We start from the raw sequence: 17,308 nt of genomic DNA, 5'->3' as shown, positions 1-17,308 counted from the left end.
TGCCAAGAGCATTCTTGTTGGAAACAGTTAATTTGAAACAGAATCAAGAAGGAAGAACGTGATCTCCAGTTTGCTAGCTCCAGTCTGATACTTCTCTCCCAAGTACTTAGTAAATATTTGTCTCGGCCATCATTTAATTTCAAGATCACCATAACATGATAAGCTTTCTAAAGTACAATTTACATTCTAAATATATATGTTAAGTATGAAAACGTAAATTTCCAAGGTAGAATAAATGCTCAAATTATTTTTATATTTGTCGCTATTTACTGTATACCTCTAGATGTTTAACAAAACTACACATACTCAAGCTACATAAGTCACATAACAAGGCTACATTGAATCTCACTTAAAGTTTTAGTTACAAATTTACAAGATTCTATTATAATTTTGGGTTAAATGCAAGTAAAACTGTGAAAATGCCCATATGGTTCTTTTTTATTTTTATGAAATTTGCCATGTAATCTTAATAGAAAATATACATTTAGAGACATGTTTCATGAGTGTTTTAGCCAATAAAATATTATTTTTTACCTAAATATAATGTGTTTGGTCTTCAAAAACAGTTTTTGTTAAAGATTCATGATATTTTCATAACATGTTTCATTATTTCATTGAGTTAAATGGCCATAGCCCACATATGTGGAAAAAAGTATCCTTTTAAAAGAGATCTAATGTCCATTTTGTATAAAAATTCACTTTGTTGAAACTATAAAGACCCAGACAAAAACCACACTTTTCAGATGTCCCAGACAATCATGAAAGCGTTATGCCTCGCAGATGGTTCATACATACGTACGTATTACAAATAGAAATAGTTAAAGTTAACATTTGATTGCTCATGTAATCTGAGCTTTAATTTGGGTACTATCTCAAAGGATGTTTTTCTTTTATCAGTGCTTCGAAACCTACACTGATGGCCAGGGGCATTTCCTATAGATACTTTTCCGACCTCAGATCACGCACCAGATCGTCCAACTTTTCCAACAACAAAACAAGTTGGACGATCTGACACATAATCTGAGGTTGGGAAAGTAACGATCGGATATCCCCACTGGCCATCAGTATGGACTTCGGTAGCACCTTTGCATGTAATCCAAAGCGGTAACACCCCTCGAAATAGTTTTTAATTTGAAGCTCAGATCACATGACCACTCGTAGAGGCTAACTTTAACTTTGTTACAACTAATAAATATATTTATGATAACCTAATAAAAAATTACATAAATCACGTAATAACAAGTAGTAGATAAGTACGGAATGGCTCCGGATAATACCAAAGTACCTAAAAATATGTTAACTCTGTATCATACATTGACACTTTTCAATTGAGTAAATTTTAACTTCAATTTTTCTATAAAAAATGTTCATCTGTAAACATTTAACTCGTATTATAAACTGTTTTGTTATTTTTTATCTAATCAGAATGAGTTGTCTAGTCTTGGAAGTATTTTACCATAAATATTCTAACATTGACAATTGTTATAAAAGGAATTAAAATAAATGGAATTATAGGGATAAATGTATACAGGCTAAATGCAAATAAAACAATTTATTAGTATAATAATGAGGTAGCAATACAATAACAAGTTTTACAAAATGATAAAAATAACATAAGGCACTTTGAGTAATTGTACATGTAGTTACCATTTTGGTGGCAGAAGCTTAATACCTAAGTAAATATCCAGTGTCAAAACAAGTTTGAGAAATTGGATTATTTTTTTAATAATTATGATTCTATTATTTTGGGATGAGTATGACTGGAATGAAGATCAGTTAATAGATTGTTTGACAATAAAAAAAGTAAATGACGGCAAAAAGTGTATATCTTTACAGAGCAGATGAAACCACTTTGAGGATTTCAAAAGGATCACAATAAATTGTTATTTATATCAACTAAGTATTAGAACATTTTTATGGTTTCGTCTTTGTGTGAAGTTTACATAATGTTACATTCTAAACGTAGATGGTAAACATGGCTAACTAAATACTTATGACAATTATGATAAAGCTGGTACAATTCATACAAAAAATTTAATTTAGTAGATTTGCTAGTTTTTGTAACTTTTCACTTTAGGATTTTTTAGTACGATGCCTTACAATTTAATGTTGGATATACAAGTTACAAAAATAACCAACACACATTTGTAACTCAAATATTGTTGCCAATGCCAGTGAAATAATCAGGATGTGCAAATTCCTTTTCTGTATTTAAGATAGACAAGCTATTGCTTGAATGGCTGTAATAAGCCCAGATAAGTCATTTTTATTGACAAATCTCCTGTATATAATGCAAACTGAAATGATCAGTAAAGTAATTGTATTTCTTGAGGTACTGAATCAATTAGTGGACTGTTAGTAAAATTGTTAAGATTTGGCACTATTCACTACAATACAGATAACTAATAATTATTTTGAATTGAACTCTATGTTTTTCCAAAGACTTTACAAAGAGTTTAAAGCACTCCACACGGCTTTCAGCAGGTCATCCCTCTCCCTTGGTTCTGGACATTGTACTCGCGGATGTACTTAGTGGTCTCTTCATCCAAACCCAGAGAGGTCACCTCAGTGTCAAACTGTTCCACCGTCGACATCCCCACCAGATAGGCGTTGATCTTTGAAGCCAGGTGGGAGGTCTTAAGACGCTCATCATCTTTCTGGAAGCCCAAAGTAGGTAGTAGGCTGGCATGCTCCTGGAGGTGATACTTCTGATGGTAGCTGAGCAGAGAGTATGTCTTAATTCGATTAATTCAGACAGAGAGAACAAATTTGAACAAAATCCTTAATTCCCTAGTGTTTTGCATCAGAGTATTTGAAAAAATGGAATATGGTATAAGAAAAAAATACATAATCTATACAAAGCAAATATATTTGGGAACTCACAACCTGCACAAAGTAGATATTGGGAACATTTGAGGAAACACAATATTTTTGGTGAATGCTTGGACTAGATTTGGGATTGGGAATACAGTACAACTTAGATTAAAGGGTACAGTAAAACTTAGATAAAAGGGTGCAATACAATTGAGGGAACACAATACTTTTGGTGAATGCTGGGATTAGATTTGGGATTGGAAATACAGTAAAACTTAGATAAAAGGATTCAGTACAATTGAGGGAACTCAATAGTTTTGGTGAATGCTAGGAATAGATTTAGGATTGGTAATACAGTACAACCTGGATTAAAGGGTACAGTACAATTGAGGGAACTCAATACTTTTTGTGAATGCTTGTACCAGATTTAGGATTGGGAATACAGTACAACTTAGATAATGAAAGAAAAACCGTAATTGTATAAGAGTTAAGCAGAAGAATGGTGGTGCAAGCCAAACAATAGAGGTGGTAAGCCTACTAATAAGAGGATTGTTAATTTAAGTAAGATAATAAATGAAATTCATACAGCAGACACAAAAAACATATGGTTGACGACACAAGTGGGTACTTGAACATCAAGTTGAACATTTTAATCTCATAATAATAAATTGGTTTTTTATTAAACTTGAAATATCTTTTTTTTCCAGTTTAGTGATCTTCTGCTGGAAGTATGAAAATTGGCACATCATTAAATACAAAGTTTTAAATACAAGTAAGACTACATAAAACTACACTATGTGAAAATGTTGGAGGTGTGCATTAAAGTTGCCTGTTCAAAATCCGTGTACATTTCATCCACTTTTTAAATCAAAACTACAGATCATAATTTAAATTAATAAACATGTTTTATTACAAATTTATAACGTCTTTGCCACTACTAAATTCAGTGATGTATCCAAGATTAGACTGGAAGGGCAACAAATCCATTATCATTTCACTGAGGGAAAAGGGAGCAGATTGTGCTTTATCATTATGTACTAAAGATACAGAAAATGTGGACCAAAATTTTGAGATATGATTAAGTGGATTATATTAAACAATATATTCTACTACGATTATATGTCATTTAACTTACATGGATTAAGCATATCCCTATCTACCATAGTGCTATGATTAACAAGCATATATACTTTCTATAATCTTATCTGAATGGTGGTCCTTTCTGAGAACACATCCGAATTGGGTTTTGGATGACACGATAAAATATTCCTAAACTTGAGTGCATGCAAGCGACCAATGGATGATCTCACATTTATATTAAACCTAATTTTATTTCCAAAGACTTCTATTATAGTCATATTAACATGTTTATTATAATAAGAAGAAAGAGATTTCTAATTGAGTAATTTAATAATATAAGAGTCTATAGTACAAATACTTTGATATCGCTTGAAAGTATCATGATCCGTGATTGGTCAGCCCACTTCACCCACCATTGAACCAATGGCAACTGTTTCAGAGATCATCGCTGGAGTCTATGACTTATGTGAAACTAACAAATGCATACATATTACTGTTGAATCAATATATTTGTTTTAATTGAGTTTTTAAAACTGTAACTATATTAAAGTTTCAGTTTGATGAAATACTAAAGTAATAGGTAAAGAAAGGTACATTCTTTTCAGAGGATTTTATTATTTTTCTCAAACAGTTTGAGAAGATCCCGTCCCACATCTTTCTGTTAGTACGTCACAGGTGGTATTATACATAGAGAGGTGCAGTACTGATGAAAATCAATGTTTAGTTATAAAACATACGTGAAAATTCCTATAATGAGTAATCTAAGTCTTTCAGACCACAAACAATATGAATTTTATAGAAAATATCCTTAAAAGTTAAAAAACTATTGGGAACAAAAATTGTTTATAATTTAACCTACATGTTTTAAAACTAAGAAGCAATAGGCTTTTGCACACAGATAGTGTTAATGCATTCCATGAACAAATTACAAAGATTAGTTCAAGCAATACTACAAAATGTTCAGAAATTCAAAATTAGTCAATCTATGTTTGGAAACTAGGATGTGACCTACCCCTCCGCATCATAGAAGGTCTCAAAAGGCTCAATTCTAGTCAATACTTCATCCTTAGACGTCTTCTTGAACTCATCTCGTGTCTTCTCTGCCAAAGACTTCTGCTCTGGACTATGGTACAGGATCAGTGAACAGTACTGTCAATCATCAACAGTTGAGGTTTAAATGAAAATTAGTGCAAAAGATTAATATCAAATACAATGACTTAAAACATAAAATTACATTGATCAGAACCTATTTGTAATATAGTCATGTATTACCATAAGAAAACTTCATAAAATTTATCAATCAATCTTGCCAACATTTTTATTATATTTTTAAGGAATGCATTAAGTGACAATGTATTATAAATATGGATAACCTATCAGTTTTTAAAATGTTGTTAATAAAATCTGTCGTCTAAATAACTAAAAAAACATAATTTAGGTCAGTTTTATTTCCTTAAATGTCCAAAAAATCTTTCTTCAAGTACACTTTTGAGGTTTCCTTAGGTGGAGCTTCCCCAAGCTGCCAGGCCATATCACAGGTGGATTTTAAAAAGGTGAAATATGCTTTTTTAACTGTGTTAGTGTTGCTAACCTGTTTTAGCATTATTTACACATGAAGAGCTTGAAGCACTCTTGTTAATCCAGGAATTTCCATAATCCATCATTTTAATTTATATTTTATGTAAAATTAAACATCTTGACTTCTTAACATTTGTACGTTCAAAAATTTATTAATTTTAACAGATTTGACAGAAAATTTGAATACAAATCTTCTTGAAGGAAACAGGATTTTTCCGGACATTTGCCATCGTTCAGTGAAACAAGAAATTAGTAACACTACGTTTTGAGATCTGCAATCTGATCTCTTCTTCAGGTAAAGAACTAACCTAATACATAATTACAAACTAGGTTAAAATAAACAAATCTTACCAAAGCGTTATGGCACGCCTAAGTCAGGAATCACAACCACCATGTTGTTTGTCAACTTCACTAACTCTATAAACATGCACTTAATAAAAAACTATACACAACACTAATCATTAAAACTGAACTACGGAATACAGGTCACAATACGTCTTCATTCGTCTACTAACCATCTACGACTGACCAGAGGGTCCTGTTTCCCTCACAATCCTTCCATTGTCAAAAATAACCTTCAAACAAACAAATCTTCTTGTATACCAATCAAGTTGAAAATTGCCTCATCATAAAAATGCAGAACTAGTCATTTGAAAAACATCATTGCTTCTAATCTCTCTCCACCGAATAACAACACTAACCTGAGTTTTAGTTTTGAATGTCGGATCATGGTTTTTCCAGAACATATCCAATAACTCTTCGTAACTGACTATCTTCGGGTCAAAATCCACTTGTGTGATCTCCGTGTGGTCTTGGCTGGAACAGAACAAATATGAGTGAATTCTTAATGAGGAATTTCTTCTTGAGTCACATTCTAATTCTTGTCAAATCAGAGAATAAAATGTAGCCCTTTCTGTTAGTGGATGTAACTTGGCCAACATCTGCATGGTTAAGAATCTACATTACTTGAACTGCGGTAGAGGCAAAGCACCACCAAGAGAATACCAGTGGAATACCACTGGTGAGAAGGTAGAGGGGTATTCCACTAGACTAACTCTTTAAAACCCTCACCAACTTTCCTGTTTTAAACTTGCATTTATAATATAATTGTAAATGATTTACAATTTACCATATTAAGTACATTTCTTTTTAATATATTACAATGGTAACAATATAATCCATCACACATAGATTTAGAACTGGTTTCAAGTACAGAACTTTTTTAAATCTAAGATTTTTTCACATAATAATTTAATACTGAATAAAAAAAAGTCTAATACCATGACTTTTAATAACTAAACAGTTTTGATTGTCTTTAAGTCTTGACATATCAATTGGTGATTAAGATCTAACTGTAGTTAAAACAATATAACATTTTTAGGACTCTATATTGATAGCAATCTCGTCTGGGATAATCATGTTGTGCAAAATAAATTCTGAGATCTTAGTTATTAGGAGAATGCGATTTCTGTGTAGTTTTTCTGTTCTTAAAATTATCTGTTATATCATTATATACAGTGCTATACTATATATGGAATTTGTTTATATAGAGGAACTACTATTAACAATTCTGGACAACATTTTAATTTTACAAAAAAAGGCCAGTACACTTTACAAAAGAAAAATGTATCATTTATACATGAAAGTAAATAAAAAAACTTATACTAGCTCACAAAAATATATCATTAATCACTAAAATTTATTCACTCCAAGTGTATGAACATAAAACATGAATTTATTTTCTTTAAATGATTTTTTTGTCCTTTTCTAAGGTATTTTTATTTTGTTTTAGTTAAATTTATAATTGAGGTAAACTATTGGCAGATGACAACCGAAACTTCATGTATTTTATAAGTAAACTACAAGTTATCTACAAAAAATACAAAACTCACAATGATATCATTAGTACCTTTTATTTTATGGAAAGTGAACCTTGGCTTTTGATAAGTAAATGTTAGCTTTGGCGGATAGAAGATTGTAAGCACACATAAAGAATGAACAACCACTAATAAATAGTTTACAAAATAAAATAAATATGTAACTTTGCATTAAGTTTCAAAGCTGAAAATAAAGAGGCAACTGTACAGAAAAGACTTTGAGTTTTACCTCATAAGAATAATGTTTTGCTTCAAACACCTTTACATCCATATTTATGGTAGTATAATTATTGGACATGTCTCATTTTAAAGATATTAATGCAAAACCCTAATATATTTTGTCTTCAAGTATTTCTTGCAAAGTATATAATTTGTGAGCATTCAAGGACTGAAGTAATCAGAAATCAGAAGTTTTATTGGCCATTAAGCATTCCAAAGATTACAATAGGCTTCGTCAAAATAACATTATTTTTCAGCGTAATTCTATTGGTATAGTATAAATATATACTAGTTTCCAGCCATATCTATTACAATAAATATATAACAAATACATAAATCTACTCAAATAAATAAAACATAAAAAGCACAAAAAACACACAGAGACATGGAGTTAAAATCTAAAATTTAAAATAAATATAATAAATTATGGACTATTTTTATATATATTTGTTATTTACAACATATCACATTTCATATACTCCTCAACACTGTAAAATTCCATAAGCTTAAGCCACTCTGACATTTTTGATTTAAATTGTTTGAAAGGTAAAGCTCTAACAAAAAGAGGAAGCTTATTAAATAGTTTTAACTGCTGGTATTTATGGCTTTTATAATATTTATCTAGCCTTATATTAGGAGTTCTTAGATTATCTTTTGATCTGGTATCATACTCATGGAGTGTACATTGTGTTTCAAATCTATCTTCATTTTCTTTTACATATATTAGGTTATAGAAAATATAAGTACATGCCATAAGGTCATAATTTTAAGCCTAGAAAAATGTTGTCTGCAAGACTCTTGGTATGATAATCCAGCTAATATTCTAATTGCTTTTTTCTGCCAGACAAAAACGTTTTTTACTGTACTGGAATTACCCCACAGTCGAATGCCGTAACACAAGTGGCTATGAAATAAGCCGTTGTACGTCATTATAAGTGTTTCTAAGTTTACACAGTACTTCAATTTTCTTAGCAGGAAAATTACCCTAGATAATTTTTTACAGAGATTATCAAAATGTACATTCCAGCACAGTTTACTATCTAGATAGAAGCCAAGTAGTTTTACAGGTTTGAATAAACTATCATTAATCCAATGGTTTTTAAGTGTGAATATTATATTTTCAGTTTTGTTTTCATTTATTAAAAGGCTATTTGCAGAATACCAAGCTTTAGCTTGTTCTAGAGATGTATTTAATTGCAACATAACATTGGCAATATTCCCATCTGCACTAATCAGTGTGGTGTCATCTGCGTATAGTACAGATAGACAAGGTATATTTACACTAAAGTCATTTACATAGATTAAAAAAAGAAATGGCCCCAATACAGATCCTTGAGGGACACCAGCTATGACATTTAAATACTCAGATTGAGAATTATTGACTTTAACAACCTGCTTTCTATTGGTTAGATAACTTTCTAACAGACTTAATGCCATAATATTCTAGTTTTCTACATAATATACTATGGGACACATTGTCAAAAGCTTTGCTCAAGTCAATCAGACTAGAACCTATAACTAACCTGTCTTCAAAACCTTTTAAAATTACATCAATCATAGTTTCCACAGCCATTGCAGTGGAGAGTTTAGGCCTAAACCCATATTGATGGTCATATAGCAATGAATTATTTACAAAATAATTATGCAATTGAGACAACAAACAAGATTCAATTATTTTACTGAAAACAGGCACAATTGCAATGGGTCGGTAATTCTCTGGTAAATTTCTGTTACCTTTTTTAAAAACTGGAGTGACTTTAGCTGATTTTAGACAATCTGGAAACTGACCTTTAAACATAGTTAAATTTATCAAGTAAGTAAGAGGCACTATTATCACATTAATTATATGCTTTATTACAAAGTTTGGGAGCCCATAAATATCCTCACTGCGTGTATTATTTATTTAACCTATTTACAATAAATTTTACCAAACTATCATCAATCGTGTTCCACTTAAAATTCAAATTCTCTTTATCAGGGAGAGGAAAATTATGCAAAAAATCATTGTGAGTTAAACCATTTACAGAATTTATTGTGTTGTTAGTTAATGGTACATTAACAAAATAACTGTTTAACTCTCCTGGCAAGAGTGGTATATTTTTTGAGATATTTGATTTCTTAACTCCAGATTCATTTCTTACAATATTCCATGCCATTTTACATTTATTTGGAGCATTTTATATTAAATAATTATTTACAGAAATTTTTTCTTCAGAAATAGTCTTATTGTAAATTTTCCTATATCTCTTATATCTATCCTTATCAACGGTATTACAACTTTTCTTCCACTTATCATATAAAATTAACAAGTAAGCTCTCATATTTTGTAGTTGAGGTGTGAACCATCTTTTATAACGATGTCTTGAATTGCCCTTGCCTTTTACACTGACTATTGGACAGTTGTTATTTAAAATATTAGACACAATATTTACAAAGAATTCAAATGCTAAATTTACATCACTTACAAGATACAAAGGAGTCCAGTCTGTGTCATTTTTTAAACTTTCAGTAAGGCTAAACAATTGGTCCCTTGTAAGAAGTCGTGTTGTTGATCGTATGTCATTACATTGTTTTGGCCTAACTTTATTTAAGTCAAACTCAACCAAGACCCCAGCATGGTCTGATACTATATCCTGGTTAATGAGAGAACAACAATATAGCTCCTGTTTGACATTTGTATAGACATTATCAAGACATGAATAGTTTCTGGTTGGCTGCTCATTCACATAATATAGGTTAGTAGACCTAAGAACATTAAAAAAATACTGTACATAGGGCCTATTTGGTTTTAAAATATCAACATTTAAATCCCCACATAAAGCAAAATGTGTGTATGGTCTATCCATTAAATCCAATATTAAGCGTTCTAAATTGTTTATAAAATTAATAAAATCTGAGTCTGGAGTTCTATATACATTTAATAAAATAAAATTAAAGTCTAACAATAAAATAGCAGATGCTTCACATAAATAATTAATACTATACTTAGATACATTTATACTTTCATATTTCAAGCTACAATCTACCATTATTGACGAGCCTCCCCGAGTAAGAGGTGGTTTCCTACTGAAACTAGATGCCACAATAAAACCTTCTGGGACATACAGAGTAATTTCATCCTCATGTAACCAGTGCTCATTAATACACAGCACATCAATATTGTTAATATTCAAAATGACTTCTAGTTGCCCTATTTTGTTTCTTATTGACTGTATGTTTATAGTCAAGACATTTAGCTTACTTCTACACTTAAATTCTAAAGCGGATGTTGCACCGAAGGCAGAAGTCCGTTTCCCGATGGTGTAGCAGAGTCAGTTGCCGGTGTGGTGATATGCAAAAACGTTGGTGACACAATCCCAGCCGCGACTGGCACCCCCTTAGCACTTACAAGAGGGGTTGATGGTGATGCTGCAGCCCTCTCGTCCGCAGGTGTAGAAGGGCGAGTGAGTGGTGATGTGGTCTCTGCCGCAGCCGGCATCCCCTCAGTTCTCACTAAATTGCCTTGTGGCTGCGATGGTGATGTAGTTCCATCATTCATGTGGTTTACAGCAGTACAGATTTGCTCCGCAAGCCATCTCTTTCCTCTATTATTAAGGTGTAGTCCATGACGATTGTGCAGATGTCTTTCCGCTTTGCTTATCTCAACCAACATCACATTTTTATAAGAGTTACACAGTTCCTTAATTGATAAGTTAGATTTTCTTTGCAACTTATTCACACATGACCATTGAGGAAGATCAAATCTATTTGGCAAATCTACCAGAATTATGGTGTTGTTCCTAACCTTCTGAATTGTCTGTTATACCAGTTATAGCTTCATTAGCTTCATTCCTTGAGATGTCATTTGTGCCACAGAAAATTACTAATACATCATCTTTACTTTTTAATTCATTTGAAATATTACTAGAGTCCAGTATGTCTTTTGTTCGACCACCAGGTCTCACGAACCCCACTGCTGAATAAGAGTTTTGGTTCTTGTTAATATGCCAAGACAGGCCACTCCCATGGCTGTCAGCACAGATCAACAGTGTATCTTTATTCTTATTCTCACAAGTATTGTGGCAGTGAACTTGTTTGGCTTTCAAGCCGCTGTAATTTGCCTGATGGACTTTTGATTTAGCAGTATTAATATTGATAGATGAGATGATACATTCATTTTCATCAGTCACCTCTTCTGTAGAAACATCAGAAAGTACCTCAAACGGATTAATTGAGAAGAACTTTGGACCTGACTTATTATAGTTAATTGGTTTAACAGAATGACGAGATGGCACTTTCAGCCACTTTTCAACATCAAGAGTGGGTTGTTGTACACCATTTAAGGGAGAGAAATAATCCAAGCAGTTGGGATCCCCTGTTCTTTTACATATAGTGTCTGGTTTATTGAGTTTTTCTCTTTCCAAGATCCCAATTATACTCTCTAGAGACTGTATTGTATCAAGCATTTTTGTAGTTTCCTCTTTAAGAATTACACATCTATCACACGATCTATTTGTATAGTTATGTACATGTTCACTTGCTTTGTTTTCTTCTTCTACCTCTGAGATAGCTTTTCTTTTGCCTCTTTTTCATATCTGAGTTTGTTCTCCAATACTTTCATTTTCTTCAATAATTCCTGTTCTTTTTCAACTGACTCTTTCTTTAATAATTCATAGTCTTCTTCATTTTGTTTTACTTTGTCTTCAAGTTCCAGTATATAAAACGAGCTTTTGTGTTTTGCCGAGTGTAGTTCTTTTCGTAAATATTCATTTTCTTGTAAGACAGATTTATTCATCTCATCAGCTAGTGACGAATAATTCAGCTTTTCTGAATTTTCTTCAGTAGATTCTGTACTTGCGTCAATCATAGATTCGTTTTTGTCTATTGAATAACAATTTAAACATCTCCAATCCTCCAAAAATTGTTCTTTCTCCATTGTTTTCACATCAGTGGTCAAGTTAACACACTTAAAGTGCACAACCATTTATTGCATATGCTACATAAGATAGCCGATGACTTTACATTTTTTTCACATTTACCACAGGGATATTTTCCCATTGTCAAAATTATATTATTATAATATTTATTATTTTCAAACAATGATATCTTATTTTAAGTCCTTTATTTGCTGTAGCAAAATAAATTAAAAGAAAAAATACTAATCCTATGTGGGCATGAATTACGGTGAACAAGTTTGCTCACTTTATTTTTCTTTTTCTTTTTTTTTTAAAAAAAAAAGCTTTAAAGTAACAAAATGTTGGTTTAATTCATTGATGTCAGACAGTAGTGGTCAAATTAACCAATGTAAACAAGTACGTAAACAAAGCAGACAGCAGTACAAAGCAGAATAACCTGACTGACCTTGACCTGTCACTACAGGTGGCTCACCAACCAGTTAGGTCTACAGCTGATTGAAAATCCAGGCTATCCCTATCTAGTGTCTGTCACTACAAGAGTCAATGGAATTCTCACTTCCTGTCACTTTTCATTCAATTTATAAAAATAAATATTACTTCAGTTGTATTCCACAAAATTACAATTTAAAGTACAGGTTTATTACATAAAATCAGTGTTTCAATATATTTCTACTCTGAAGATAGTTATAAAATGTTTAATTTACAGTTCCAATATTATAAGTTAAACATGTGGTTTCAACTTAGATCAAGGTAAGTAAAACTTTGATTTAAATTGTTATATACATTAATGCAACAAAATTAAAGGCTTATGTATCAATAGAAGCTCTTCACCTGTACCAACTGTTATATTCAACTTTTATATAGATAGTTTATGTATTATAACATAAAAATTAAATTATATACATAGCACATCCACCACATCACTTCTTGTCCCTTAGAGTTCATGAAAAAACAATCCATAAGACACAGTTTGAGATTTTTTCTGAATAACCAATAAAAATATTAAAAAAAAACAAAAACTTGTTTGGATGCATAATAATTACATCTTTAAATTGAAACCCCAAACTATATGATATAAAATAATAAGAATATTTTAAACTCAACATTTATCTTGGTGGGGTCAAAATTGAGATAGCCACCAACACTGCTGGTCCTTAATAAACAGTAAACTACTCTAGAGAATGAAAAGATTAAATAAAATGAAAAATGAATTTATCAAAGAAGCAGAGTTGGGGCTATCAAGTCCTTTCTACCACTCAACTACATATGATATACATAAAATTAACAACCATTGAATAAAAACTAATTAAAATTTTACTATATCATATTTATAATAAAATGTAAACAAAAATATATTATTTGCAAATAAAATTTAAAAAATTACATGTTAATAATTTTGTATACATAAAACGTGTCACTCACTGACGGTATAGCTAGCTCTTGTATCTGCTGTACCAAATCTAACATTTTCATTTAGACCAGATTATAAAATTGCCCCAACTTCCTACTTTAATGCCTGTCATTTTATATGGAGGGATAAAAAAAATTGTTTCTACTTTTTCTATATTCAGAAAAGCTATCATAGATATAAATTTAACTTTAAAAATATATTTCCAACTCCAAAATCACTTGCATCACCCTAAGCCAATTTAAGAGGGGCTGTAAAGAGAATGGAATTTGGATTCTAAAATCACATTTGTTTCCAAGATTTTCTGAGCCTGATTTTCAAAAAACAAAATTAATCTATATCAAATGTTTACGGACACCAAATGTGGTTAAAATTGAAATAAACACCTCAAATGGAAGAAACACTTTCTGAAAGTACCTCAACTTTACCCTCAATGACCCTTATAAAATATTCTCACATATCTACTTACATTTTTTTGTAGGTGGGGTTGGGAGCTTTGCCCCCTCCATACCCCACCCTGGTACGTAGGACCCCTGTTTTGCCCCCAAAGAGGGTCTCTACACCCCAGAAGCAGCCTAGCCCAAAAGTGGCCTTCTCAAAGGGAACATCCACGTTGTGCAGTAAACTCATGATTCTCTGGAACAAGTTAACACCCGCTGAACTATCAATCAGTTACAAATTGTGTGGCGAACAGAGTTTTACTGATAAGCCTCCTCACATATAACACACTTAAGATATCTTATCACTTCTGTTTTTATCAACTTATTAGGTGACCATTTAACATCTCAAGAGTTTGACCGATAACTGTTTTGTACAATAACTGCTTGTTCATTTTTATTAATTTCACCAACATTTTTATAAAACAACTATTTTCTTGTTCGTTCTATTATAAATAAGCAAGTCATTATATTGTGATCAATATAATTTACTAATTATTTTGTTGCTATTGTAAATCATATTTTTTTTAAATTTTACTTACTTTTAAATATATTATATGATGTTGTCAAAATGGGAACCACACTCTTCCCTTTATATCAGAAGCAGAACACAAGCGACGGAAGTAGATGCATTTTAATTAAAGTTGTCTTTTTAAGCTCACCTATGCACGTATTTTCTTGATCGGAGTAAAAATCAATATTACTTATAGCATCAGAAACATCGCAGACCACAATAAATGCTTTTAAATCTAAGTTGGACTCCAAAACCCACATATGTGTTTATTTTCTTGGTCAGTGCAACAACATAAACTCAACTGTGGAACCATAATAAATTAGAGTGGAAGTGTATTTAATCGGACATATCTGACTCTTTTGGACCACAATAACTTTACAGTCATGCTTATAAGTACAATTATAAATATTTTCTTTATTAGGACATAAAAGCAAATTTTCACTTGAAAAGTCTTAGACAGAAAGTAAATTAAGAGCCGAAAGTAGACATTTTTTAATCATAGTTGGTTTTAGTTGGTAATCTTGAACGGGCCACAAATCAAACCTTATTACGGTACTTGAGATAGAAAATTAATCTAAACAGACGGAAGTTTTACCAAATTAATTTTTTGAGACTTATATTAGTTGTAAGATAAAACATAAAATAGAACCAGTCAAAATTTTATTTACGCCTTGAATGTCTTAATCGTGGATATTAAATTAATATGTACCTGATATGTCTACTTATGTTTAAAAAATGTAGGGCTCCATCATATTACATCATAAATGCTTTCACTAAGTCTTTGATTTTGAAAATTGCGTGTGAAACCGCGTCTGACTGCTAGTCAATTTATAAGTTATAAAATGTGTGCCAGTCTTTTTATTCTGAACATGGTATTTTAATAATAGCTTTTTAACTCACTAGTGTGGAAAAAAAATTAGATAAGCATTTATACATAAATATTAAATATAAATTATAAACTTAATTTTCTACAGGCAGAAATTATATGAACTAAATTAATAATTACTGTTACAGTTGATAGAAGCACATTATTTCTGAAAACTTAATTATTGGTGAATATTAAAAATACAACATACCGTATTGTACTACAATCAAGTATTCCTCCACAACAGGTTTAGATTTTTAATAAACTATTGATGTGGAAACCCTTCCAGATAAAATGAGAATATTACTTTCAGCCACAGTCGGCAATGTGAACTTGGCCTTGCAACTGAGATACTTCCTGTTTGTGCAGGGTATTGTTACATAACCCACCAACAAAAGCACAACCTGCAAGAGCCAGCTACTTTATCAATCCCTTGGCAATCACTTGTACCAACAGTTCAGCTATCAGTTATCTTTGAATGCTGACTATGTGATAAATTGCTGGATTTAATAGTCAATTCAGTGGAGAAGTTTCTACCTATGCATAAATAATTGCCCTTTTAACTTATTTAAAATGAAAAGAAAATAACCTTTTTGTGTTTCTAATAAACAATAAATAAAAGATTTATTTTCATGAACACAAAAACGTAAATTTGATATTAAAAGAGTGATTATGTGTTTGCTGTAGTAGAAGTACACTGCTTGGCCAGCTATTGTTAATGAAATAAAAACTAAAAGTAAATTAGTGTATTTTGTAACATTTATTTGTACCTATGAAACAACAAAGTGTAAAATAGCTTATGCATATCTATATAATGAATTCGAAGCGAAATTAGAAACTTCTAGAGATAAAACTATTATATTCAATACAGCTCTAAATAAATTGTGAAAGCCAGAAATTCTGTAGATCAGACTACTCCTAAAACATACAAACTGGACAAGATAAAAACAATACAACCCAACACCAAAACCTAACCAGGATTTTGCAAAATTAAACAAAGTGCATTCAAAGACTAACAATACTCCAAATTTTTGTGCATATACACCAATTCCTTCACGTAAAATGTTTTCAGAAAAATCATTAGGCTCTGTATAAAATGCATCAATGGATAAAGTTGATTCCTGCATTGAGGAGAGAATATCTCTAAGTCTCTTATGGATAACAAGAGGGTGACTGAACTTGAGGGTGGAAACTTGAAGAACTGAGATTTTGGCTCATGAGACATACAGGATGCCAAACTCTAATCCGATTCTAATGTTCACTCAATAATAAAAAATTCAAAATATGTTTTTTAGCCTTAAATCTAATTAATTTGTTTCAAACAATAACTTATTGAGTGCTAGTAAATTTTTATGTATTTATGTAGACAGTCAATTAGACTGAACAATCATATATAATTAGACTATGTTAAAACCAGACTTAGTCATGTTATAAATCTCATAAGTCATCTAACTAGTGTAATTCCAAACACCTTTGCAAATACATTCTACTTTGAAAATCTAAAAAACAATTGTAAGATATAGATTAGTTTTTTGAAATAACAGCTAAGGGTTAAAGAAATATTAATTTTACAAAAAAAGCTCAAGAAAAATTAATAGAGAGCACTGTAAACCTACTTTCA

The 17,308-nt window shown here is 31.1% G+C and overlaps 1 protein-coding gene across 4 annotated transcripts in view; it reads right to left on the bottom strand.

Annotated features, from left to right (window-relative positions):
• Positions 1–1,537: 1,537 nt before the first annotated feature.
• Positions 1,538–17,308, bottom strand: part of LOC124353729 (peptide methionine sulfoxide reductase-like) — a 31,368-nt gene continuing 15,597 nt past the window's right edge. For 3 of the 4 annotated variants that reach the window (XM_046803706.1, XM_046803709.1, XM_046803710.1), the window contains exons 2-5: positions 14,341–14,507; positions 6,174–6,288; positions 4,907–5,043; positions 1,538–2,718 (exon numbers count right to left, since the gene is read on the bottom strand). In XM_046803706.1, the coding sequence (XP_046659662.1) occupies positions 2,478–2,718; positions 4,907–5,043; positions 6,174–6,288; positions 14,341–14,507 (660 nt within the window). In that variant the 3' untranslated portion in view covers positions 1,538–2,477. Of the gene's footprint in view, positions 2,719–4,906; positions 5,044–6,173; positions 6,289–14,340; positions 14,508–15,898; positions 16,058–17,308 lie in introns of those variants that run through there. The other variant, XM_046803708.1, reaches the window with a different exon arrangement.

This window comes from Homalodisca vitripennis, chromosome 2 (genome assembly GCF_021130785.1).
Source record: "Homalodisca vitripennis isolate AUS2020 chromosome 2, UT_GWSS_2.1, whole genome shotgun sequence".
Lineage (NCBI taxonomy): Eukaryota > Metazoa > Arthropoda > Insecta > Hemiptera > Cicadellidae > Homalodisca > Homalodisca vitripennis.
This window is presented reverse-complemented; position numbering and strand designations above follow the sequence as displayed.